Genomic DNA, 24773 nt, shown 5'->3' with positions numbered 1-24773 from the left:
GGAACCTATACTTTTAACAAAAACCTCAGGGGATACCAGCACATCCACTCACCTACATTTGGAATTTCCTGAGTGGCACCTTCCCCCAACTGGGGTGAATGCTGTCTATATTAGGATTCCAAGTAGGGCAAAAATGGTTTTATTTAACATGCAGCAAAACAAGGGCAGCAGAGTTGGTATATCCAGTACAGCTATTTGTCACAAAGCAGTGACTCAATAGTAATGAATAACACTCATAAATAATTTTCATGTCTAAAGCTTATTATAAAGGTGCATTTCCATACAGTAATCCCACGGACCTTTCCAGGGCCGCGGCAGCCGGTCTCTGGAAAATGCTTGGATTTATTCCTTAAGTAGTGAAATCAATTCACTTTTGACCTGTCCTGATGAAGCAGTGAAACCTGCTTGCTAAAGATGGGACAAGGGGAGATGACCTCTTGATGGAGTAAGGAAGCCTGGCACAAGTAGGGAGGGATCAGGGAACACGGTTTGTGCCACCTTTCCCTGGAGAGGGCTGAGCCCGTCCCCGAGCTCAGGTGAGCTGTGTGCTCTTTCCCCTGCTGAGTGTTCTCACTTTGCTGTGGCCCTGGGAGGCCTGGAGTCCTTGGCCCAGTTGCATCTAGTGGATGGAGCAGCCGGGACAAGCCAGCTGGGGCTGAGCACTGTGGAAGCAATAGGGTCTGGTGACTCGATTCAAGCATGGTCCCTAATCTCACCACCTCCAGACCCAACATCTCGCTGACAGTGCCCATCAGCAGCTGGGGACAGGCAGGGTTTCTGGGCAGCAGGTAAGGACATAAGTCTAGTGCAATATGCCTGACCCTGCCCCTGTTCCCGACCTTATGCCACAACACAGGCCATCTGGTGGGAGGAGGGGGGGAGGCCAAAGCAGGAGGACATGGAAGGTGGTGGGAGTTGTCCTCCCCTTCAGAGATGTGAAGGGCAGGAGAGCAGTTTATTTCATGCCAAGCAAGAGGTAGTGAGTAGGATGGCCTATTCCCACGGCAGGAGGCACACTTTTCCCAGAAAGCTCTGAGTACCTGCTTCCAAAAAAGGGGAAACACTGGTTCTCTTCTGTTTTCTTTCCTATCCCTAGTTTAGGCTGCCATGAGGCCAAGTTCTGTTTCTAAAAGGCTGAGTTCCACATCCTATGCTGAGATGTCCATAGGACACAGCCTGCTACCACCAGGGACAAGCCCACAACTCATCATCCATTGGCCATTCCAGGATGACGCTGTCCACGGAAGGCAGGGCTGGAGAGTGAGCAGCACACCAACTCCTTACTCTGTGCCCAGGGCCATTTGGGACCGCTGCGCTTTGCCCACCTCCCTGGAGGTGGGAGCAGGAGCCTGCCAGCAGGGGAAGCACAGAGTAGCACTGGGGGGCTGAGGCCTCTGAGGGGTGAGGATGTGGTCCTTAAGGGAGGGCCCCGAGTCTCTCTTTAGAGACCTCCCTCTTGTGGCATCAGGGGATGCCAGAACAAGGGGAAAAACCTACTCCAGTCTCCAGTCCACGTTCCCAGGGCAGTAGTGCAGAAGAATCTGGGGCCACTCCCCACCCGAAAGTACGTGGCGACTTCAAGTCACACAGTTAGATAAAAACAGGTCCTTTTAGGGGGCCAAAGGAGGAGAGATCATCGCAGCAGCAGCTCGGCTCCCAGCAGCAATGCCCAGGACCCCTGTTCCATATCAAAGCTCTAAGCACTGCAGTTGGGACACGGAGAAAGTCTGGACCCAGAGAGCCCTCCCGTCTCAGGGCAGCCTGCGAGGGTGTCGAAGTGGAGATGACAGCATCCTCTGCGGTCATAGGTTCCCCCACTGCTCCACAGGCGGGAACTGGTCCACCTCACCCACCTCCGTGCTCAGCTGCTCCCCCAGGGCGAAGGTCAGCCTATACCGAAGCCTTGCTTTCTCCTGTGACAGAGGGACAGTGTGTGAGATGTCCTCTTCTCCGCTACCCTTGGGGCCCTTTCTGTGCTAAGGAATAGGCCCTGCTCCCACCACCCCATTCTCGCTCAGCCCCTGAACCAAGATAGGGAAGGGACGTGGGTTAACGCTGCAGTATCATGACACTTCAGGTTGGGAGGTGGCTTCAGGCTCGTCTCGAGGTCCTAATACTGGGGCAACCAGGGCTTCAGGCTGGACCCCCGGTTCTAGCTCACCTTCAGTGGATTGGCCAGCAACATGACCTGGGTGATGGCTGCAGGTGGCTGGATGGGGCTAAATGGAGAGAGTTCTGTCCCAGACGGTGGCTGCAACTTCACCTTCATTGACTAAAGACAAAGAGAGAAGCTCCTCTGAAGAGAGATGGCAGGTACCCGCCTAAGATGGAACCCAGGATAGTCACAGTGGACAGACATACTACCACCTGCTGGCCACAGAGGCCCTCGACACAGTGGGTTCAAGATAAAGGTAATTTCTGCCTCTAGAAGCCCGGGATACCTTGGGCACTGCGGCCTGCAGCACGATGCTCTTGATAGGCAAGGGAGCTGTATTCAGCATGGACACTACCACCACCAGCACGTCGGGCCGTCCTGGTGGACACTCCTTGGCAAAGTGGAAGAGGATGCGGAAGCCGTTTTTATCATAGGCTGTCACAGGAAGGGCACTGCCTGTAAGAAGGCGGCATGTGGGTGTGGAAGGAGAGATACCCACATGAGTGCTGGGGGTGTCTGCCACAGCCAAGGGAGAGCAGGGCGACCCTGTGGTGATGAGGCTCCCTGCAGGAGTCTGTCAGAACCTCCCCAGAGTGCACTGGCAAAAAGCAGAGGCTGAGACAGCAGGAAAGTAGGTCACCTTTGGCTCTAGGGACCCAGGCAAGAAAAGCCTGTAACCACCCACCCTTCTCACACTCCCCACAATGCTGCAAGCTGTGGGCCCCACCTCTCCTCCCACCCCAAGCCTCCAACACCTACTAGGCTTGATAGATTCCAGGGGGACGTGCACATTGGCCAAGGAGAGCTCAGGCCCCTTCATGGGGCTGCCCTGGGACTGGAAGGCAGGTGGCTGGAAGAGAGGGCTGCCAGGCCCCGTGGAGAAGGGGAGGAGAGGCCTAGCTGGGGTGGTGGTGGAGATAAGAGAGGAGGTGGCAGCCCCAGGGAAGAAGTTGGAGGAGATGGGTTTCGCCAGGCCTGAGGTCCTTGGAGGCAGGAAAGGAATACAAGGCAAGTCAGAGACCAGACAGGGCTGCTGGGTCAACCCTTCGCAAAGGCCCCCCAGGCCAGAGCTGGCTCTTACGCACTCCCTAGCTTCTAAATTCCAGCCTGACAGATCAGATCAAAAGGGAACATGGGGGCCCAGTGGTTAAGTTCACGTGCTCTGCTTTGGCAGCCCAGGGTTTCACCAGTTTGGATCCTGGGTGTGGACCTAGCACTGCTCATCAAGCCATGCTGAGACAGCGTACCACATGCCACAACCAGAAGGACCCACAACCAAAATATACCACTATGTACCGGGGGGCTTTGGGGAGAAGAAGGAAAAATTTTAAAAAATAAATAAAATCATAAAAAAAGAAGGAACGTCCCCCAACCCCTCTGGAGCTGCCTCTGGTTCTGCATGGGCCCGAGCCCAACCCAGACCCACCCTAACCCCACCTCTCTCCCACTCATTACACTTTGGCCTCTTCCAGAAGCTGATCGAGGGCATCCAGCTGGTGCAGGGTGCTATCGCCCAAAGCTGAGGCATGGTGCCCGGGCACTGTGGCCTCAGCCTTTGGGGCCGAAGCTGGGGCCAAGCCAGTAGGGAAGAAGAAGGAGCCGGCTTTGGGGGCAGGAACACTGGCTGGGACCACAGGAGCTGGGAAGGAGGGTGGCAGTGGAGCCTGGGAGTTGCCTGCAGGGGCTGCTGAGGGCTGGAGGAGAGGCCCGTCTGAGGGGCTACAGGCAGCAGTCCCAGGTTTGGGGCCAAAGAAGTCCAGGTCCGACTGTTCATTCTATTGGGAATGGAAAGCATGAGTGAGCAAAGGCTGCGGAGGGTCTGGTGCAGGCAGCAAAGGGTTTTAGCTCTCCACCCCTTGTCCCCCTAGGCTGGGGGCCCTAACGCAACCCCAGTGGACTAACAGCCCTCTGAGGAGGGCCAGAGAAAGCCCTGGGATGTGATCCCTGTTCCCAGCCCCACCCAGGGCAGGGCCCCAGGGTTAGGACTGTGGGCTCTAGCTAACTGCAGCTGAGGACTAGCTGGAAAGAGGAGGATTATTATATGAAGGCTGTCGAGCACTTCAGTGGTGTCACCTGTGCCCGTACCTGGAACAGGGGCCACTGGCTGTTTCCAGCTGACTCTCTGGGCGGAGCACTGGGGGCTGGGTCAGTGAGGCCTGACAACAGAGAAGATGACCACGATGAGAAGAGGCTCTGGGCTGGGGCAGCCCCAGCCCTACCTCGCCTGAGGAAGGGTCACATGACAGAAGTGGCATCAAGGGGTGACGGAGTGGGGAGAAGGTGTTCCCAGGCAGCTCCAGAGGGGAATGGATCCTCTTCAGTCCTTAGATTCAGAGGGAGGCCCTCCAGAGGAGAGGGCAGCAGAGCAAGACACTTGGTCCACCGTGTCCACCTGGAGTCTGTGTGCAGACTCCCCTGGCAGCCTGAGGGACACTGAGTTTGACTCTCCACGTCTCGGCCCTCCGCCCGATTCCACATGCCTTTCTCTACCGGCCCCACCAGGAACCCTGTAAGGCCTCCCTCTGGGACGTACCCAAGCAGAGCAGCTCCTCATCCAGCAGACAGAGGGCACTGCTTGTGCTGTTGGGCCCGGGGGGGGCCTCACCCTGGCTGGAGGAGTGGCTGCGCCCAGGTCCCGAGGTCTGTGGGGGTGGAGGGAGGATAGGGATGCCAGAGGAGGGGGGCGCAGGCGCCAACACTGGGGACGAGCTGCTTGGTGCCTCCAACTCAGCAAGGTCAATGAGAGTGCCTTGGTTACTGGAGTGGTTGTTTCCTGGATGGGGACAGGAATAATTAGGGGCTACTCTAGGGGCTGGCTGCACAGTAGGAGACAGACCCTGAGCACAGCCTCTGACCTAATCCAAGGGCATTTGTGCCAGGGGAACACTGAAAAACAAGCAGAAAAACCCCATCCGCATCTGCAGGCCTCTGGGAAGCTGAAAGACTGCTTGGAATGGCTTAGAGTCCTCGCGCCCTGAGGGATGACACACTGGTCAACGTGCACCCATGGCTTGGTGATGGGGACTGGGGCTGGTCTGGAAGGATTCAGAATGGGGAACTGGAACATTTTACCTTCAGAGTCAGGCAAGGCTGACGTAGCCACCTCACCATTGATGACCTGCCCTTCAACGATTGTTTTATAAGAGTTGATGACCCGGGAGAGGTTGTCACTGGCCTGCAGGATGTCCCCTAGAGCAGAAAGGAGACTTCTCACTCCTGGCCATGACAACTCCCCCGATCACACCTTTGTCAACTACTCTTTACTTTTCCCTCACCCAAACTATTGTCATTGTCCTCTGTCTCACTGGCTAGTTTGAATAACGTCCGCCTCTTGTTCTCACACCGATCAAACAGCTCCTGAAAGAGACTCAGACATGAACATCAGAGCGACAAAGGCCCTTGGAGATCATCTAATTCACCATCCATGCCCAGAAAATCACAGGGCTCTCCTATGATTCCACAATTACTTGCAGAGCTGGGCTCAGAGTACATGTCTTCCTGTTGCCAGCCTCCACCACACTGTGTCACCCAAGATGTCTGCCTAGGCAGATAAGTTACCAAGAAAGATGAGGGAAAGTACATCCCTTTCTGCCTCCCAGGCTGGCACGTGCTTAGAATTCAGAGTATCTATGTGACCGAGGACTGAGTGCAGTATCAGGTGCACACAGTGAACCTCTCTGCCCAATGTCCCCGAGGCAGAAGGCAAGGCACAGAGCAGGAGCGAGCCCGAGGGTGGGTCTGCAGAGTCACACAGACTTGGGTGTCCACGCAGCTCTTACGCCCCGGGTGAGGTAGCCATAGCTCATGTGTAAAATGAGGGTGCCACCCCCTCTCTACCTGGCTGCTATGCTGATTAATAAGTTAAGGAACCAGGTGGGTGGCAGTGTCTTAGGGCGGGGACTTGGCAAAGGCTGGCTCCCCTTCCTGGAGCCCACCTCCCCTCCTAGAGGTGGGCCTACCTTCATGAGCTCCTTATCTGCTTCTGAAGAATCCTCTTTGCTGTAATGAAGCAGCATCTCATTGAGCAGCTTTACATTGTTATTAACTTCCTCTAAAGTGTGTAGACGCTTGGTTACCTTCTGGATTCGCGCCTCATCCTGCATCAAAGAGGATCAAGGAGAAAGAGCTCAACAAGACTCGTCCCACTGACTCCTTAGAATCCTGCAAGGCAAGGATCACACTTTACTAGAGAACATGAGTAGATGCTTCCTTCCATTTAAAGGAAGCTCCTTTCAATGCATGGTTCTTGGGAACCACAAGCCTCAGACTCAATCCACAGTTTTTCTTCTAAAATAGCAGCCCCCCCACACCCAAACCTGGCCCCATCTACTCTTGCTCCTCTGTTCCATTCTTCCTCAGAAGCTCCAACGCTTCTCCTTCCATTCTCTAGCATCTCCAGGCGTGGCGGTGGGGGCTAACAACAGGCCTGACGCGGGAGAAGGGACCTCTGCTCTGTGGTCACAGGCTCCTCCACCCCACACCCCAAGGCCCAGGGCCCACTCACTTCTTTCACCATGGACTTGATGAGCTTGTTGGCCTCTTGCAGGTCATCTGGGTTTTTGCTTTTCAACAACTTGGCTAAAAGCTGGAAGAGGAGGGTATCAACAGTGAAGGGAAAGGCAGTACCCCAGCCATGGAGACCACAGAGACTGGAACTCCCTGTAGCTCTGAGCGAGCCCACACCTCATCTGAGGACACCGCAGGCAGGGATGCGCTTTACCTTGGATTTCTCCTCATCATCAAAAACAGGGTTTTTGGGACGAGGTGGTGGAGAAGGGATCAGTGTCCTGTCCACAGGGATGAGTGGGTCAGACTGCACTATGCCTGAAAGGGGACACAAGGGAGAGAGCATTTGCTCAGGCTGAGGTCATCTTGTTGCCCTTCCTCACACAGTGCCCAGCAAGGGGGCACATCCCTGTGATGAGGACCTGCAAAGGCAGGGCAGGGACAGCAGGCTGCGCACACCTCAAGCCATCAAACCCCAGCCAAGCCCTTCCCATTGTCTTTGAGAAGGAGGAAGGGAGGTAGCCCGGAGACAGCAGACACCCCCCTCGTTCTTCCTGGCCTTGGCCACCCTTGGCGCTGCTTTGAGGCTGAGAGAAGGTAGCACATACCCTGTCTCTTCAACATGTGGTAGGCATCCTTGATCTTTGATTCTTCTGGCAGAGCCAAGGTCCAGCTGTAAAGGAGCTCGATAACCTTGGTCTTCACTTTCTCAGACACCCTGTCCCCCAGGTACTAAGAGGCAAAAGGAAAACCTAGTAACTGCATTCTGGAGGCAGAGACAGTAGGAAGGCTCTCTTCATAGCAATGAAGTGGTCACTAATTAGCTACAGTCCTCAAGCTTACTCCAGACCATCAGGTGTTAGATGTGTGTGGGATGCACTGGGAGAGGACGGGGGTGGGGGGACACACCATGATGACGACTGCATGTGGCATAGCTGTACCCAACTGGGACACAGTCTGAGGGTAGGCAGGAGGCTGAGAGCTGCATTGCCATGCACAGTCTGTCAGAAACACAACTGCATTTTACCTTGAAAGAGTTAACGAGAATGTCTTTAGTATGAAAAATTGTTCCCTCTGCTTTAGGTGGGTGCCCAGAGTTTAAGCACGGCAATAGAAGCTGAGAAGCTGAGTAAGGAGGGAGGCCAACTCCTTGTATCCACATGAGACAGGCCAAAGAAAAGTGACTGCTGTCACTAGGAGCCCAGAAGTCCACACTACACAGGCATGTCCCCCTGGACACACATACAGCTGCTGCTGCATCACCTGCCACATTTAGGCTGGGGGCCTGTCAGAGAGGGCTGCCTGTCCCTGCGGCCTGGATGGTCATCCTGCTACCCTCAGGACCTAGCTCTCTAAGGACAGGACGCAGAGAAACTCAGATCCGTGGAAATGCTGGTTGTGCAGTGAAAGCCAGTAAGATGGGAGAGGGGAAGGAACACGAAAGTTCCTAGAAATGAGGAGACTGCCAGTGACTGACCTTTGGAGAGACGACTTTGATTAACTCATTCAAAAACCGGAACTTTCCCACTTCATTATGAAACCTCCTCCCACAGTTCTTCATACACGCCTCCAGCACCTGTAGCCACACAAAGGAGAGGCGCTCAGTGTCAGGGGCTCTGGGTGGGACCTGGCACTCAGCTGGACACCTGCATAGATACGGCTGAACAAATTATTCACCCAAGGAAGAACAGATCAGAAGTCGTGTGCAGTGCCCCAGGGAACACCAGGGCAACAGGATCACTAACTACTGTGTCCCTCAAATTGCAAACCTCTTCTGGAGAAGCTCAGCAGAAACTAAAGTAAGAAACACTGAGACCCAGATACCAAGACAGATGCAAGGTCAGTCCTGGAAGGTGCCTTGCTACAAGATTCTGCCCTTGTATTTTACAGGTGAGGAAACTGAGACCCAGAGATATAAAGTTTCTCTGACTCAGGGTCGAGGGTTCTTTCCACAAGCTGATCAGCATCTTGGGGAGGTGGGAGATAAAATTTAAAGTCTGTTTTCTTCATTATAGACGACATGATCTTTTCCCTCTCCCTGCTCCCACCTGTCTTCCTTCTGGGGCCCGTAAAACCACGTTAAGTTCTCCTGTGCTGCCTGTGGCCCCTGGCGCCTGCAGTTCATGCCAAGGAGCATACCACCCCAGTGCTCCCTCTCGGCTTCTGTCTTTCTAAAGCAGGGTTTTCAACTGCGCCACTACTGACATTTTGGGCCAGTTATTCTTTGTTGTGGAAGCCTGTCCTGTGCATTATAGGATGTTTAGCAATACCTCTGGCCTCTACCCACTAGATGCCAGTTGTACTCTCTGATGTGTGATGACCAAGTGTCTCCAGACATTGCCAAACGTCCCCTGGGGGGCAAAACCGCCCCCAGTTGAGAACCACTGTTTCAAGACCTTTGCTCTACGATGAAGAGGACAGAGGCACACAGGTGGGTCACCTACGTGCCTTTTCCATGATTATTTCCTCTCTTCCATCTTTCCAGGACCCCAGTAAAGCCAGGGGAGAAACCTGGTAAGCCTGACCTTGGCAGGTGCTCTGGTTTAGGGGAGAGCCTGGAGGTGCCTAAGCGCTACACAAGGCTCCACGTCTTGAATCCTCTTAATCTGAATAAACACTAAGATCCGCCTGTAGGTGTGATGCCTTCACCAGGAACCGGCATTATTTTTAGCTACAGAACGCGTTAGACTCGCCATGCTGGCAGGGACTGCACTTCAGCCGTCTTTGAAGTATCAGGGCCTGGCACAAGGGTACACACAGTTGTGGAACATTTGTCTGAACATGTTCCAAGTATATCTTGTTTGTTTCAAGGACTTTCAGCTGGCTTAGGGTGTGAGCCCTGAGAAGCTCAGGGAACTCAGTGTGGGCATGAGGAAAGGCCTGGGTTCATGAAGATCCACTGTCAGAATGAAAGACCTACCGTCAGGGCCTGGACTGCCTCCCATTCCTGCGGAGACTGGATCTTATGGGCCAGCAGTCGGACAGCGATCTGTGGCCTGGGAGATAAGCAGACCACACTTTCAGGACACTGACCCTGGGGCCATCTGGCTAGCCCTCCTTGGCCACAGTTTTCGACTTTTCCAGTCAGCTATCTCTCACCTGCCCGCTAATAGCTTTGGGACTCACCCTTCAAGCTCTTTGTTGATCTGATCACAGAAGCCAATTATGTATTCCCAGTCCTCCTGGCGGTTGGAAGGATTGGTGGCTTTATCTTGGGACAGAACAAAGAAAAAGACAATTATAAAGAGCAAGGAAGACACAATGGAAGGTTTTCTTGACAATTTTTCGGCACTGATGTGAAGGTAAGCTCGTTTCCAAATTTCTTCTCTAATAGAGAAGCCTCAATAGTTCAGGCAGGCAGCAAGTCAAATACAAATACTACACTTTCTGTCCAGTATTTTGAAAGTTACAAACAAAACAGAAAACAAATCCCCAGCCTCAGAGAGCTTAAAGTAGATCAGGATTGACAGCACAAACACAAATAACTAAAATATCCAAACAGATATACCTATATAAAAGGTTTAGTATAAGAAATAAATATAGATAACTGCAGCTATATAAAAATAAGGTAAGTGTTAAGCAAGTAGGGATGATCAAGCAGTGTTTCCTGGAGAAATTGAAGGCAGGTGATACTTGATAAAATATACATACTTACAAAACATGCATATTTCCTACACACCCTTCCTTAACGCTTTAAATGTTTTTTTTAATTGCACACAATGCTCATCACGTTAAGTGAAGCTAACAACACTGAGGGAACCCCCGCTAAGTACCAATCTTTGTGCTGTCTGTTGGAGAGGTCTCAGAGGTCACTGAGGGTTTAAAATCCAGCTGCCAGGTCTCCTAATACTTGGCGTGGGTCCTCTTTTCTCTGTTGCCCTCAGAACTCGTGCTGACAGAGGATGGCCCCTGCTGAGGGGGTTTGACTGTGTTCCCATCTGATTCAGATCTTGGAGTCTGTCTCTTCCAGAAAGCATTCTCAAGCTGTTTGCTAAATTTAGGGCTTCAGGTTCAGAAGACAAATGGAAAGCTGAAGGCGTATATCCTTTTTAAACACCCACGCTCCTCCTGCAGATTCCCATGAGGTCCAAAAGCAGGGTGACAGAGCCTTGAAAACCCCCCTCCCAACAAGGGGTGCTATTAGAAGTTCCTGAATTCTGATTTCTCATGCCTGTGTTTTCTTAACTTCCTTTTTTCCTAACATTAAAAATCACTAGCTCCACAATCAAATCCTAACAGGGACTCCCAAACCAACAGCCCCAACTGGGCTCTGAGGCACAAGAGGTCAGCAGATGCCACCCCAAGGCAGAGGGAAGGCATGCAGAACTCAAGGAGACCCTGCGCCTGCCTGGCAGTGTTTCTGCTCTGGCTGCAAGAAGATTCTGATGGTTTAGGTTCGCATTTGGAAGAAAGGAGAGATGTCCATCCTCAGTCTTGAAAAGAGAATTAGCAGGCCCTTAAAAATGTCAAGATTGAAGGGAAGGAAGATTAATTCTATCAAGAGTGGCTACTTATAGAGGGCCAGCCCGGTGGCATAGTGGTTAAGTTTGTGTGCTCCGCTTCAGCAGCCCCGGGTTCGCAGGTTCAGATCCCAGGCATGGATCTAGCACTGCTTGTCAAACCACACTGTGGAGGCATCCCACACAAAACAGAGGACGACTGGCACAGATGTTAGCTCAGCGATAATCTTCCTCAAGCAAAGAGAGGAAGATTGGCAACAGATGTTAGCTCAGGGCCAATCTTCCTCACACAAAAGAGTGGCGATTTATTACCACAGTGACCTACTAGCTGTCACCTTCCAGAGGGGCACCAAGTGTCTCCCACCAGTTGTCTGAAATCTTCTCAGGTGTTACCATGGCTTTGTTACTAATTCCTATCATTTGAGATGCTTAAAGTTCTCACATGACTTCAAGAGGCTATAGGATACAAAAATAAGATGTTCTGAGGAGCCATACCCATTCTCATCATTATCATTTTGAGAAGAATCACACACCTCATGGTATAAGAAAAAGCAGTCCACTCACTTCTACTGTTCACAACTGGAAGAGCATCTTACAAATAGAGAGGACAACGTGGACCCCTTCCTTTCCCGACTCGTACATAAGCAATGGGCATTCACCAAACAACGTATTCCTCCTGGGCCTGCTATAATACCTATAGCATCTCTACTTCCAAGAATACTCCCACTTACTTTTCACTTGTGTTCAACTTCTCTAGAATCCCACATCCTTTCACCTTAATAGACTTTCTACTACAAATCTGCCGAGAGCCCTGTGCCTACACATGGGCACAAAAAGCCCTGGTTTCAGCAATGGTGGGTCCCACTCTGAGCATCTCCTCCAGCTCTCCAGCTGACTCAGAAAGCAGACCTTGATCACCCACAAGAACTAAAAGAAACCTCTGGGGATAATTCTGGGTGAGTTGATCTCTCCATCTGCCTACTGCCTCCTCCAGCAGATGCACACAATGTTCCACCCACTCGACATTCTTCTCACCTGGCACAAGGGTGACGGGAGAGCCTCCCTGCAGACCCTGCCTTCTAGAACTGCCCCCTGGGCTCTACTCTGACTCAAGGTTTCTATTTTCGGGTCCCTGCTGAAAGCCTCATTCTCTTTTGCGTCTGTGCCTCTAGATCTCCTGCTCTCACTTTCAGCTTAATTCCATCTCTAGCCTTGACTATTGTGGGACCTCAAAAGGTCAAGTAGGAATGGAAATAGCAGCAATGATTATCCCATCCCAACATGGGTCAGACATCCCAGAGACTGCAAGTTCAATGTAGCAAATGACTTAGAAATAAGCAGAGGCAAGAATATAGGGGGCCCGCCCAGGTGGCGCAGCAGTTAAGTTCGCACGTTCTGCTTCAGCGGCCCGGGGTTCACCGGTTCGGATACCGGCTGCAGACATGGCACCACTTGGCAAGCCATGCTGTGGTAGGCGTCCCACATATAAAGTGGAGGAAGATGAGCATGGATGTTAGCTCAGGGCCAGTCTTCCCCAGCAAAAAGAGGAGGATTGGCAGCAGGTAGCGCAGGGCTAATCTCCCTCAAAAAAAAAAAAAAAAAAAAAAGGACATAGGATTGAAAAAGAGTCAACCTTCGATGCTAGGTTCTTGAATCGAGAGACTTAGTCAATCAGCAAGCGTTTGTTAAGCACCCATAGAAAATTAAGTGCACGGCATGCTAGGTCCTGGAGGGACCCAAAAAACCAGACAAAACTCAGATCCTACCCTTGAGGAGGTTAAGCTCTTCTGGTGCAACACATGAGAAATAACCAGAACAAAAACCAAGACAGCGTGTAATTAACAAGTGCTAATCTGGTACAGAAAAGCATCTAAAAACAAAATCCATCACTTCTCTTTCCTGACTTCCCTATTTCTATAAATGGTGCCACCACTCAACGGCTCCCTTTGTCCCCACCCCCAGGCACCCAGATTTGAACCCCCATCATTGACTCCTTTGTCTCTTCACTTATTTCCATCAGTCTGTACTCCCTTCCTTCTCAATCTTTTAAAATCTCTCCCTTCCTTTCTAATCCCTGCCCCCAGCCCACCTCCTTACTTCTCACCTGCTTCCAGAACTTCTGCTCCAATCCATCCTATATAATACCCCCATTTCAATCCTCCTAAAACACTGATTCCACCAGGTTCAGTAGGAATGGCGACCCGAGAACTGTAGAAATTTAACCTTCTTGGGCTGGAATTCAAGCCTTTCCAGAATTTGGTTCTAACTTCCCAGCTTTTTTTCTCACTACACTCCTACAGGAACTCCCTGCTTGAACCAGCCAAACACATGTGCCCCACGCCAGGTTTGCTCCCTCTGTATCACCATCTGGTGTTTTCTCAGGCAATTTTCTCCATTCTTTAAGGCCTAGCTTGAATGCTGTCTCCTCATTGAGAGAATCATCTTCCACTCCACCTATTCCCAATTTCCTGAAGAAATTGTATTTTAGCATTTATGGCTCTTGCCTTGTATCTTTCTCTTTTTATTTAGGAATGTTTTACCTACTCCAGCAACAGTTTCATCAAACTGAAGGCAAAGACTGCTTGAACTTCTTAATCTTCAGAACACCTCACATAGCAGGTATTCATTAAATACTGACTGACTGTGGTAATGACAGGACTTGAGAGAAGGCTGAAGTCACTGAGAGATGGTTCGTAGGGGAGGAGAATCTGGGATGTGTTTTAAAACATTTAGTTGAGCAAAGGGGAACAGGGATTCCAGATAAGGAGAGCAATGTGTGTTGGTGGGACAAGAACATCCAACTGATCAAAGCAAGGAGGAGTATCAGGAAGCCACAAAGAGGCGGCAGTAGGTGTGCAGCAGTGGGATGACTAAACAGAAACGCTCCGCTGGGAGCCGAATGCAGAACGGACTGAGGGGCGGTGGGGAGAGACTTGAGACACTGGGCCAGGCAGAGGCATCTGCAATAATTCTGGCAAAGCAGGGAGTGACAAGGACCTAGACTAAGATGGTGCTGAACCCCAAGCACTGGTCCATTCAACTGGTACAGTTCACACCAGTAAGTTTTAAGAACTGTGAAGCTGAACAGAGGATCAGAATGGAAGGAATCTTTTTTTTTTTAAAGATTGGCACCTGAGCTAACATCTGTTGCCAATCTTCTATTTTTTAATTTTCTTCTTCTTCTCCACAAAGCCCCCCAGTACATAGTTGTGTATTCTAGTTGTAGGTCCTTCTGGTTCTACTTTGTAGGACGTGCCTCAGCGTGACTTGATGAGTGGCGCTAGGTCCATGCCCAGGGTCGGAGGTGGAGCACGCGAACTTAACCACTTGTCCACGGGCCGGCCCCAAGAATGGAAGGAATCTTAACACTGCCCCATATGTCACTCCAATGGGAAAGAGTCGAAGGCCGGTCTCAGCTCTAGTCGCAAACAGACACCATTCCATCCCCCCTCGCCATCTCCACTCGCCCTCAAAAACAGGTCTGTCTCTCTTCTATTTCAGAACACAACTCTAGAAGCTGGCCTGTGGCCGAATGGTGAAGTTCTTGTGCTCAGCTTTGGTGGCCCAGGGTTTCACTGGTTGGAATCCTGGGCGCAGACATGGCACTGCTCGTCAGGCCATGCTGAGGCGGCGTCCCACATGCCCAACTAGGACTCACTACTAAAATATGCAACTGTGTACTGGGGAGATTTGGGGAGAAACAGCAGAAAAAAAAAGAGCAAAATATAAGTCTAAAACTAGCCTATTAAATTTAGTTGAGGTCATGTAAATTACTCCGATGTCTCCATTACTATCTGTGAATTGAAGCAATTCCAGTGTGCTTACATCCAGTTGAGTGGCTCTGGGCAAGTGGTTTGATTAGTCAGGCTATCCTCTTTTTGTGAAATTGTGACAGTAGTACCTACTTCGCTAGGATTCTTGATAAATGAGTTAAATGAAAGTCTTTAGAACACTTTGAGCTCCTTGGAGAACAGTTCCATATATACAGAAGGCTTTGTGACCTGTCTGCAACTGCAGATTTTGCAAATATAACCAAAGTTCAACCAAGAAAGGTCAGACAATTGGAAGATTTTAAACGTCCATCACCTCAAAGAGCCTGAAGGCTCTAGTAAATAAGAGATCTCTGCGCGAGGCAATATCTAGGCATCCAACCTGTTTTACTACCCTGTCCAATTCTGTCTTCACTTAAAGAGGCCTCCAGGGACCTCCACTAGCTCATGGGAAAGTTAACTGATTAACCCTTCAGCAGAGTACTACCTAACAAGGTTAACCCATATTTCCCTTAATAGCAATATGAATTAGCAATTATAGCAAGAGGCCGCTATAACCACAGCGTCAGGCTGTGCTCCTCAGCTTTGCTCAGAGTAGGTTACCGACGAATGGCTCGTTAAGATGTTCCAGTGCGTGTGTGTGTGCCCGAGCGCGGGGAGGAGGGTCCCCAACAGAGGTGTCACCGTGCTTTGGTCACTGCAGGAAAAAGGCAGAGCTCTGTTCTTTCTTTCTCTCTCTCTTTAGATTATTCTCACTTCGAACATTCTGCCTGCGCGAAGCAGTCACTTCTCGAATACATGGCCACAGTTCTGAAGCTGTGTGTGTACACTCAGCGGCAAGCGCCGCTCCCGGAGCGTCAGCCCAAATCCAGAGCTTTTCCCTTCGTCAGGGACTGAGGCGCAGGCGTCCCGGAGGCACAGCCGCGCGCGGCCTCAGCACAATCTCCCCCAAAGCGCCGATGCATGTCAGCCGGCAGTACTGGGTTGTCGCTTTCCCGGAGCCCGCGGGGCCCGGATAAGACCCGAGCTCGCGCCGCGGCGCGCGGAAGCGGGCGGACGCGCCGCAGGACAAGGAGCGGGGCCGGGCGGGGGCCAGGGCGCCCTGCTGGGGAAGGGGCGTGATCATGGAATGCTCGCGCCGGGGGGAAGCACAGAAGCGGGCTGCAAGGCGGCGCCGTCAAGGCGCCCAGGGAGGGGGCCTATGGGTGAGGAGAGGGGCAGCTCGGCGGCTCGAGGGCAGGCAGAAGCGGCCGCGGCTACTCACTCAGCCAGGACTCCAGACTCTCCCCTTCCGCCTCCGCCATATTGCAGCCGCCCGGGCCGGCCCCGCCGCCTCAAACCTCGCGAGAACCTGCAAGAGACGAGCCGGGGCGGAGCCTGCATGGGGGCCTGAGAGGAGCGAGCGCTGCCACCGAGGGTCGCGCCGGATTTCGACGGAAAATGGGGGGGACGAATGTTTCTTTTTACTCTTCCCTTTGGGCCTCGGAGTGAGAGACTCTTAACGCCCAGATTAAATGGGTGATGCACAGATTTAGGACCCCGTGGAGCCTTTTCCCTGTCTTCCGTCACTCGCTCAGGCACGCAGGCACGCCGAGGGCAGTCCTTGTGGGGTCCTCGTGGCCAGCCAAGATGGCTGCCCCCGCGGTGAAGGCTGCGAGAGCGTGGTCGGGCCTGGCGCTGGGGTTGCGGAACGCTGTCCTGCGGCTTCCAGGGTGAGAGGGCGGCGGGCAGCTGGGGGGCCGCTTGGCTCTTCACGGGGATACCTGTGGGGAAGGAAAGAGGCCACAGACAAGCCGTGCGGGGAGCTGGAGAGAGCATGGGGCCGGGATGTCTCAGTCCAAACCTCTTACACTAGCTGCGTGACTTTGGACCTGTCTGAAGGTTTAGTGATTGCTCCCCGCCCGCGGGGATTCGAACTCGGAGCTGCAAGTGCGGTCTCGTGAAAGAGCTCAGAGCTGGGATTTTCTCTGTTGGGAGATGCGGAGAGAGACGCATAAGCGGGGCGCCTATCCTGAGGGTCAGGAGCCTGTCCTTACCGTTGGCGCTTGACGAGGAGGAGACTTTCCTCGCCTGTTTGGGGGAGGTCCTCCTACCTCTTGGGACAAGAGCCAGAATTATTGATTGCGGTTCAGGTTTGGCTAGCAGTCCCTGGGCCGCTCTCACTCGTGGGCGGGTTGGCAGACACGCCTATTGTGAAGTCAAGCCTTTTCACTGATGGAGTCGGCTTTTGCCCGCCTCTTCCTCCTCCCAGGCTAACCCAGGTGAGGTGGAGCCGCTATGGTCCTGAATACAAGGACCCCCATATTGACAAGGAGTATTACCGCAAGCCCTTGGCCGAGCTGACTGAGGAGGAGAACTATGAGCGGGAGCTCAGGAAGACTCAGCTTATCAAAGCCGCCCCAGCGACGAAAACATGCTCTGTGTTTGAAGACCCCGTGATCAGGTTAGATGGAAACAAACACTTGTTCCACAGACTAGGGCTATACCGGGGAGGGTCTACAGTAAGGATTCCGTGATACAGCCTTGGAAAGCTAAACATTTTGTTTTTCTTCTTGAAGTAAATTCACCAACATGATGATGAAAGGAGGAAACAAAGTATTGGCCAGATCCCTCATGACACAGGTAAACGGTACCTGTCATCTTTCTCTTCCCTATAGCTTGGTACTTGGCTCTTTCAGTTTAGCATAAAAAAGAATGGATTCGTATACCTGTCATTGAAATTAACTTTACTGTATGTATGTGTGGAGGTGGAGGCTTTAATGAAGTCCTGCGGGAGTCAACAACTGCCATTCCACCCCCACATCACAAATCTTAGCCCACTCTTTCTGTCCTAGTCCAAGAAAGGTACTTAAGGGAGGCACTTAAGAACTTTGTTTTAGAAGTGCTGAGTGAGGAGCTGCAGAGCTATAGAAGAATGAGATGATGGAAGTAGAGGGCAGGATTCTAGCTCAGCCAGGTAAACCCTTTAGGGAGCCTGGGGTAGCCTCTTTCACTGTATATCTTTGCAGACTCTGGAAGCTGTGAAAAGGAAGCAGTTTGAGAAGTACCATGCTGCCTCTGCAGAGGAACAGGCAACCATTGAACGCAACCCCTATACCATCTTCCACCAAGCCCTGAAAAACTGTGAGCCTGTGATTGGGCTGGTACCCATCCTCAGGGGTGGCCATTTCTACCAGGTGAGTGGTCAGGGCCTGGAAGCAGGGCTGCCCACATGTGAAACAAGATGTGGGGGTCCTTGGGGATAGGAGGGCCCAGAGTTAGGCCAAGATTGATAGCTTTCTAGGGACCAGGGGCTGTCAGGATCTGCTCCTCTGAGCCCGAGTATAAAAACCACAGGCAGAAGATGGAAAAGAAAGTAAGCAAAGTAATAGCCAAATGACCTCTTCTGGAAGCCTGCCCCACCCCCCTTTTGTCTAGCATCCTGCGTTCTAAACTGTAAGCTTCTCATGGTGAGGGACTACGTTTACACCTCATCTTTATACACCAGTGTCAAGTGTAGCACTTGAACCGTAACTGATGCTTCAGCACTATTTGTTGAACTGAACTTGGCGTCTCTATCATACCATTTAGTTATACTTCATTGTCATAAGTGGATGTTCTCGTCTTCTCTTTTTTCAATGTAAACTTCATCAAAGTAGTGACTTTTTTATTAATGTCTGTGTCTCTAGGGTCTAGCATGGTACCTGGCACATAGTGGGGGCCCAGCAAATGATTCTTGGACAAGAGCGTCTTGTTTTTTGGCCCCCATTATCTGAGTTAGCTAAATCACCCCGGCTGACGGGTTTTTCCCAATTGGTGCCTGTATCAACTTGGCTGAGCTTCCACCTCGAAGTGAAAGAGGTCAGTGCTAAATGAGTATTTGCTCATTAATATCTGCTACACTGAAGTCACCCAGGGGTGAAGGAAGCTCAGAGAGGAATAGACAGGCCTCTCTCCTCAGGAGCCTTGCCAGGGCTGACCCAGAGGGAACCTGTGGCTACTCCTTAGAGCTCAGGGAGGAAGGAGACTGCAGCGCTGGCAACTTCTTGGACCACTGTGCCCACATCCTATCTTGCCCAGGTCCCTGTGCCACTAGGCGACCGGCGTCGTCGCTTCCTGGCCATGAAGTGGATGATTACTGAGTGCAGGGAGAAGAAGCACCGGCGGATGCTGATGCCAGAGAAGCTGTCGCATGAGCTGCTGGAGGCTTTTCACAACCAGGGCCCTGTGATCAAGAGGAAGCACGACATGCACAAGATGGCTGAGGCCAACCGTGCCCTGGCCCACTACCGCTGGTGGTAGAGGGAGGGTAGAGGCTCTAGGAGGAGCCCAGGGCACTCGGCTGCAAGAAACAATGTGAACGACTGCCATGTTGAAAATTACCTGTGGGTTAAGGCTGTAGTTCCTTTTCTAGGGCAGGCAGGCCTCACAGAAAGGATGGAGCAGCATGTTTATTGCTTGTTAGTCCTTCTTTCTTTGGGGCTAGAACTTGCTCTCCCTCCCCTGTCTCCTTGCAAAGAAGGAACACATCAACTTGGATTTCCCCCAGGAAACTTAGGGCCCATCCAGCCATCTCTTCCCTCAGCGTGGAGTGGACCTTTGGATGCTAGGAAAGGAAGCGGTTTTAGTATCAGAAAAGGTTTATTAGAAAAGTCTCACCTTGAATAGTATAGCATGTGATGTGGTACTGCCATTCATTGAAACCAACTGGAGGAAATATGCTTATTTTCAAAGTAGTCCTTGTACAAAATGTATAAAAAGCAGTTCCTGGTGTGACGTATGCTCTGCTTCTGCCCCTTGACATCCCAGTGCATCCCACCAGTGGCTATGGGTACCCATTTTACAGATGGGAAATGGAGGCACGGAACTAGCTGTTGCACCAGTGTTTACACAGTGCACCGGTTGTTAGGAGTTGCCCTTCTCTGCCTAGGTGGAAGGTGATGGGGGAGAGAGGCTGATGGGACTGTGGGGACAGGTCCGTTTGGTGTCTTCCCTAATCCATGAATGGGGGAGAGGAAAGTGCTCAGGGCAGGACCAGTGTGTAAGTGGGAAACATCTTGGGAGCTGTTGAAAGTCTGGAAGGGAAAAAGTCTTTGGGAAAGGCAAAGACTCCACTTCCAGGTTGGGAGGTGGGTAGAAGAAAGGCCAGTGCTGCTGGTGAGGAAGCCTGATCTGGAGGCCTAATCAGAGACCTCACTGTAGTAATACTTGTGGGCTGCTGGGGTCGTTTTCCAGCCAGCTGCCCGGAACTCAATGATCTCCAACAGCAGCAGCTGGGCCAGGGAGCTGAGGCCAGTTGGGAGCAGGAAGCCATCCCGGATCAGGACAAAGAGCTCATCCATGCGCTGCCTGTTCATCTTCTCCAGCTGCTCCCCGACCCGGTGCAGCTGCAGCACCAGGCAGTCCACCTGCAGGGGGCAGTGGGAGGTGACCCCCGGCAGGGCCAGCCTATCACACAGAGCAGCCATTTACTGAGCGCTTGCTGCTTGCCAGTCACTGTGCTTGGCCCTGTACACACATTTCCCCACTTCATCCTCATGCCACCCAGGGGGTATTATCCACATCTTAACATGAGAGAAGTTTGGGGACTTGCCTAAGGTCTCTCATCTGGGCCAGGCTGGACTCAGGCCCTGTCTCCAAACTGTGCTGCTTTACTCTACTTTTTTTTGCTGAGGAAGATTTCACCCTGAGCTACCATCTGTTGCCATATCTTCCTCTATTTTATATGTGGGCTACCGCCACAGCATGGCCACTGGCGAGTGGTGCAGGTCTGCGCCCAGGAACTGAATCTGGGCCGCTGAAGCAGAGCATGTGAACTTAACCACTAGGCCACCAGGGCTGGCCCTTAACCCTACTTTTCTACCTTCTCCACACTCTGTGCCTGGTTTGTTTTCTAGACCCTCTGTATGCACAGATGTATCCTCTCATAGGTTGGCTTTCCTGCTGGGACGGAAGCCTCTGAGCCAGTAGCTTTTGGCTGCTCTCTGTTCTGGATAAATTCCAGACCTTGCCACTTGTCCTGCAACTGACAGGCTTTAAATGCCCCCACCAGGCTCCTGCCCCAGGAAGCGATGCCCTGGAAAGCCTCCATGGACAGTGCTGGCATTCTGAGCTGAGCCAAAGACTGCCCACTTCCACAGCCTTCTGTGCCAGGGCCACCCACCTCCTCCTCCTTGCTCAGACTGTCAGGCTGGGCCAGACGGAAGAGGCAGTCATAGACGGGGTTCACCAGGGCCATCATGGGCATGTTGTTCACCTGTGGGGGGAGAGCAGGGGCCAGAGCACCGGCTTAGTGGCCGTGGGAGACAGGCCATCCTGCTGCATGAGGTGGCTGCTGGGGCCTCACCCTCAGGTAGTCAAAGATGTTGCAGATAAAGGTGACATAGCAGACCCAACCCTGCAGAGAGCGGGCTCGCAGCTGCTCCCGAGTCTGGTACTCTTGCTGCAACCGGTTGAGGAGTCCACGCCGGAAGACACTCTGGCCTGCTTGCTTGCTCTCTGCCTGTGAGTCAGGGAAAGGATGGTGAGTGGCACCAGATGGTGCCACTGCAGCCGCACCCAAGCTTCCACAGCTGAAGGCCTGCCTGTCCTGCTCCTTTCTCTGCCTCTGAGAGAACCCCTTTACATCTCTGCCCTGCTGGCCAGGCCTTCTGCCCACTCCTGAAGCACCTTCCTCAAAGCATCTCCCCTCTTTACCGACCCCACCCAACCTGAATGATGGCGTAGCACATTCGTCCTGCTTCTTTGCTGAACACACTGTCCTGCAGAGAATGGTCCACAATCAGATTGGCCACTTTCTCCAAGTCCACGGCACCTGGATCTAGGGTAGTAAAGATAGGGAGTCTAGAGCTGTTTCTCACTTTTGCCTCTACCTGCTTCTAAGAAGGATTTGAGATGTTTACAAAAGAGCAAAGAGCACTCCCATTGTACGCTTATATTGAAAGAGACCGGAAAACAGGGAAGGAGGACAGTAACCACGCATAGGAGCAGCTCTAGCTCTGAGCCTCCTGGTGGCCCAATCAGAGGAAAAGGGGAGGGTTATGTGGCTGTTAGAGACTAATCAAAGTAAGAATGCTCGTTTTTTAGGACACATTTTCCTGGCACTAGGTTGAGGAAGGAGCACCAAATAACAGTGTCTTCGACAGCAATTTTACAGAAAAAAGTATTCTTATAATAAATACACAAGTACCCCTGACAAGAGTGAGCCTCGCCCACAGGCCCACTTGGCACATGATGGCCATTGCTATTTGTCAGCTGAGTCAAACTCCTGAGTGCTGCAGGAGGGCATCAGTCCAGGACAATTACTACATCTCTTCTGCCAAGCAGAACACTCCATCTTCTGTCCCAAGTCAGGCAGCTCTGCATATTCAAGAGAGCTGGCTGCAGCAACGCAGAAACCAGGTCGAATGTAAGGACTTAAAGGGGCAGGAACTGTGTTCTCTGTGCCCTACCCCTTTATGGGTACTTAAGCTTTAAAAAAAGTCCTTACAGTGGCTGGCCCAGTGGCTCAGCGGTTAAGTGCGCACGTTTCACTTTAGCGGCCCAGGGTTCGCCGGTTCGGATCCCGAGTGCAGACATGGCACCACTTGGCAAGCCATGCTGCGGCAGGCGTCCCACATATAAAGTAGAGGAAGATGGGCACGGATGTTAGCTCAGGGTTAGCTCAGGGCCAGTCTTCCCCAGCAAAAAGAGGAGGATTGGCAGCAGATGTTAGCTCAGGGCTAATCTTCCTCAAAAAAAAAAAAAAACTCTACAGTCTGAGACGTGACTCTATGATTCATACTCCCAAATACTGGCCTAAGTGTAGCTTTCTTCCTGTTCGAGTTATGTTGCTGACTCCTCTGAAAGCAAAGGGAGGGCTGGGCATTCCCGGGCTAGGGCTCAGTCCTCCAGTCCCGTCCCCTTGGCCCCCTTTGCCCCTTCCCTGCAGCTCTGGACCCAGGCTCAGGAGCGCTCCCCATGCTCACCTTTGAGTGCTGTCTTCAGCAGTTGCTGGGTCTCTGCATCAAAACACTGGATTTTATACTCCTCTCTACCAGGCTCCCCCATGACCACCCAACCCCAGTAGCTCTTTACTGGGGTGGGACTAATGACGGCACCTGGAAGAGGAGAGGTGAAGGGAGAAGACTCAGGTGTGCAGCATGGGTCCTGCAGGCCTTGGGTGGGGCTGGCCCGCGCTTGGGACAGGGGCTCCTGGGAGGTTCACGGCATTCGGTGGTTAGCTGAGAGCCCACCAAGCTTGGCTTCTGGTGGAGACTGGGCATCAGCCAGGCACATGCTGCTCAGTTTAGGAACCCCTGTAGCTTCTGCGATTACACGAGAGTAAAGAAATGAAGAGTGAATGCGCGTGTCCTAACACGAGACAGAGTTATTCTCAGCTGATACCAAGGGCAGGGTGGGGTGCGCTGACCTAGGGGTGTAGATAGGTGGATATTAGACGCTTGCCCTAGCTATATAAACCGGCCTGGAAGCTGCTGGCTCAGCACGATTCCCGGCGAGTGAAAAGGCTGGGGGCTCTAAGCTGCGGACAGCTCTGTCTCAGCAGGGTTCCAAGCCCCTCTCCCAAACCGTCCCCCTCAGCCTCAGTCAGAATCCTTCGCAGTCCACAAAACCCAGCCCTCCGGCCCTGGGGTCGGCAGGGGCCAGCCCGCGTGAGTGGTGCAGGAGCCTCCTCCGCCGCTCGACTGACGGTCGAGCCCGAACTTCCCCTGTGCTGGCCAGCTTCTCCTCGGGACGGACTGGTTAAACTGGCCTCCGGAGCGGCAGGAACCTGGCACTGCCCACTCAGGACTCCCAATTCCTGAGCTTCGTTCGGGATCCTTCCTCTTAAAGAGGGAGCGGGAAGACGCGTCCCCCAGAGGCAGTCCCCGTTAGAGTCCCCTCTCCGGACTCGGCGCCTCCCCCCTGGTCAAAGGAGACGACCTTGGGCGTCTCCAGACCCGGGCAGCATCCCTAAGCCCGGAACGCCCTTCCCTGCGGCGCAGGGCCCGCGGCGGAGCCCGCCGTCCAGGGTCCCCGGGGCGGGAGAGGCGGCGTGAGCGCCGACACCCACCTGCCGCGCCAGCGCCGTGCCCGCGTGCCCGGAGGCCGCTCGGCGGGCATAGTGCGCGCGCCCCGCGTCCGCGGCGCTGCTGGTGCCGCCGGCCGCGCCTCGCCACGGCTTAGGTCATTTCCTAGAGCGGCGCCGGGGCGGGGCCGGGCAAGCGGGCGTTGGGGAGGGCTCGGGGGCGGGCCTCGCCAGCGCCACCTGCCGGGGCCCCGGCGACGCTGCCCTCGCCGGCCCTGTCCTCTCCTCACCCAGTTTGCCCTGGGTCTTGTCCAGGACCACAACGGTTCCTGGGCCCTGGGCCGGACCTGCTCCTCCGCCCACTCAAGCCCTCAATTTTAAGCAGTGGCACGCCCCCACCACGCCTCCACGCCAGAGGCTCAGGTTAAAAATGGGTCAGAAGGGGACACTCGGCCTGGCCCTCGGCGTGGGAGAAGCCTGCGGAGGGCGTGGTCCGCACCGGGCGGGGTGGGGTGAGGAGAGATGGCTGGAGGGGCAGGACTTCACATGTGGTGTCCGCGTGACCCCCACTCCCACCCCCCCCAAGTAGAGGAGAAGCGGGGGAGGGGGAGGTGGGAGGCTGTAAGGGCCGGATCGAGCCCCACTAACCCGCTCTCCTACTCTAAGTACAAACGATACTGGTAAAATAAGTTGAAATCAATGGGCCAGACCAAGAGAGAGGGTCCCAGTTGCCCTGCGAGGTGTTGGGAGTGACCCTTAAGTTGAGCAAGCCCCTGGCCCGGTCTTTCTTGGCCAGGGCCGGGGGAGAGGGGTGGGCCCAGCAGCCCAGACAGGGCCATCCCTGAGGTTGTCCCTGGGTTGCAGAAGGGCATACAGAAAGGGCTGGAAAAGAGCTG

At 53.1% G+C, this 24773-nt stretch overlaps 3 protein-coding genes and 1 long non-coding RNA gene across 9 annotated transcripts; 2 read left to right on the top strand and 2 right to left on the bottom strand.

Annotated features, from left to right (window-relative positions):
• Positions 1 to 123: 123 nt before the first annotated feature.
• On the bottom strand, positions 124 to 16292 carry GGA3 (golgi associated, gamma adaptin ear containing, ARF binding protein 3). 4 transcript variants are annotated; one of them, XM_001496046.4, is made up of 17 exons: positions 16156 to 16292; positions 9788 to 9872; positions 9582 to 9657; positions 8139 to 8237; positions 7270 to 7393; positions 6876 to 6979; positions 6660 to 6740; positions 6115 to 6252; positions 5431 to 5512; positions 5228 to 5344; positions 4689 to 4928; positions 4241 to 4311; positions 3611 to 3930; positions 2915 to 3138; positions 2442 to 2611; positions 2162 to 2272; positions 124 to 1913 (listed from the first exon to the last, which is right to left on the bottom strand). In XM_001496046.4, the coding sequence occupies exons 1-17, from the start codon at positions 16193 to 16195 to the stop codon at positions 1803 to 1805; spliced, it is 2193 nt and encodes a 730-aa protein (XP_001496096.1). In that variant the 5' UTR covers positions 16196 to 16292; the 3' UTR covers positions 124 to 1802. The 4 variants fall into 4 exon arrangements, with proteins under 4 accessions (XP_001496096.1, XP_023507806.1, XP_070083002.1 ...); XM_023652038.2 differs by having other exon boundaries at positions 4761 to 4928; XM_070226901.1 differs by lacking the exon at positions 9582 to 9657.
• Positions 11942 to 15763, top strand: LOC138916210 (uncharacterized). Its single transcript, XR_011423131.1, has 3 exons — positions 11942 to 12077; positions 13651 to 13740; positions 15637 to 15763. It is a non-coding gene; the product is annotated as an uncharacterized lncRNA (long non-coding RNA).
• MRPS7 (mitochondrial ribosomal protein S7) lies at positions 16264 to 19646 on the top strand. Its single transcript, XM_001496029.5, has 5 exons — positions 16264 to 16603; positions 17143 to 17334; positions 17450 to 17513; positions 17900 to 18067; positions 18951 to 19646. Exons 1-5 carry the CDS (start codon positions 16413 to 16415, stop codon positions 19170 to 19172), a joined length of 837 nt encoding a protein of 278 aa, XP_001496079.3. The 5' UTR covers positions 16264 to 16412; the 3' UTR covers positions 19173 to 19646.
• MIF4GD (MIF4G domain containing) lies at positions 19493 to 24179 on the bottom strand. 3 transcript variants are annotated; one of them, XM_070226926.1, is made up of 7 exons: positions 23281 to 23929; positions 23105 to 23176; positions 22838 to 22969; positions 21581 to 21690; positions 21217 to 21372; positions 21034 to 21126; positions 19493 to 20278 (listed from the first exon to the last, which is right to left on the bottom strand). In XM_070226926.1, exons 2-7 carry the CDS (start codon positions 23145 to 23147, stop codon positions 20051 to 20053), a joined length of 762 nt encoding a protein of 253 aa, XP_070083027.1. In that variant the 5' UTR covers positions 23148 to 23176; positions 23281 to 23929; the 3' UTR covers positions 19493 to 20050. The 3 variants fall into 3 exon arrangements, with proteins under 3 accessions (XP_070083027.1, XP_070083026.1, XP_023507809.1); XM_070226925.1 differs by having other exon boundaries at positions 23793 to 23918; XM_023652041.2 differs by lacking the exon at positions 23105 to 23176 and having other exon boundaries at positions 23923 to 24179.
• Positions 24180 to 24773: the final 594 nt, after the last annotated feature.

The sequence above is a fragment of the Equus caballus genome, chromosome 11, assembly GCF_041296265.1.
Source record: "Equus caballus isolate H_3958 breed thoroughbred chromosome 11, TB-T2T, whole genome shotgun sequence".
NCBI classification, from domain to species: Eukaryota; Metazoa; Chordata; class Mammalia; order Perissodactyla; family Equidae; genus Equus; species Equus caballus.
The sequence above is the reverse complement of the archived record's forward strand: the minus strand, read 5'-3'. Positions and strand labels throughout refer to the sequence as shown.

Bases quoted from the DNA above. Each gene is read 5' to 3' on its own strand.
- GGA3 (XM_001496046.4), bottom strand. From the start codon at position 16,195: ATGGCGGAGGCGGAAGGGGAGAGTCTGGAGTCCTGGCTGA. The intron at 3,931-4,240 runs GTACGGGCACAG...CATTCCCAATAG, and splicing joins GCCAGTGGCCCCTGTTCCAG to AATGAACAGTCGGACCTGGA. The intron at 3,139-3,610 runs GTAATGAGTGGG...CCTGCCTCCAAG, and splicing joins CTTCTGGAAGAGGCCAAAGT to GACCTCAGGCCTGGCGAAAC.
- MRPS7 (XM_001496029.5), top strand. From the start codon at position 16,413: ATGCACAGATTTAGGACCCCGTGGAGCCTTTTCCCTGTCTTCCGTCAC. The intron at 17,514-17,899 runs GTAAACGGTACC...ATATCTTTGCAG, and splicing joins CCAGATCCCTCATGACACAG to ACTCTGGAAGCTGTGAAAAG. The intron at 18,068-18,950 runs GTGAGTGGTCAG...TATCTTGCCCAG, and splicing joins GGGGTGGCCATTTCTACCAG to GTCCCTGTGCCACTAGGCGA.
- MIF4GD (XM_070226925.1), bottom strand. From the start codon at position 23,820: ATGCTGCCCGGGTCTGGAGACGCCCAAG. The intron at 21,691-22,837 runs GTGAGCATGGGG...TTACTACCCTAG, and splicing joins GCTGAAGACAGCACTCAAAG to ATCCAGGTGCCGTGGACTTG. The intron at 21,373-21,580 runs GTTGGGTGGGGT...CCTGACTCACAG, and splicing joins TGTGCTACGCCATCATTCAG to GCAGAGAGCAAGCAAGCAGG.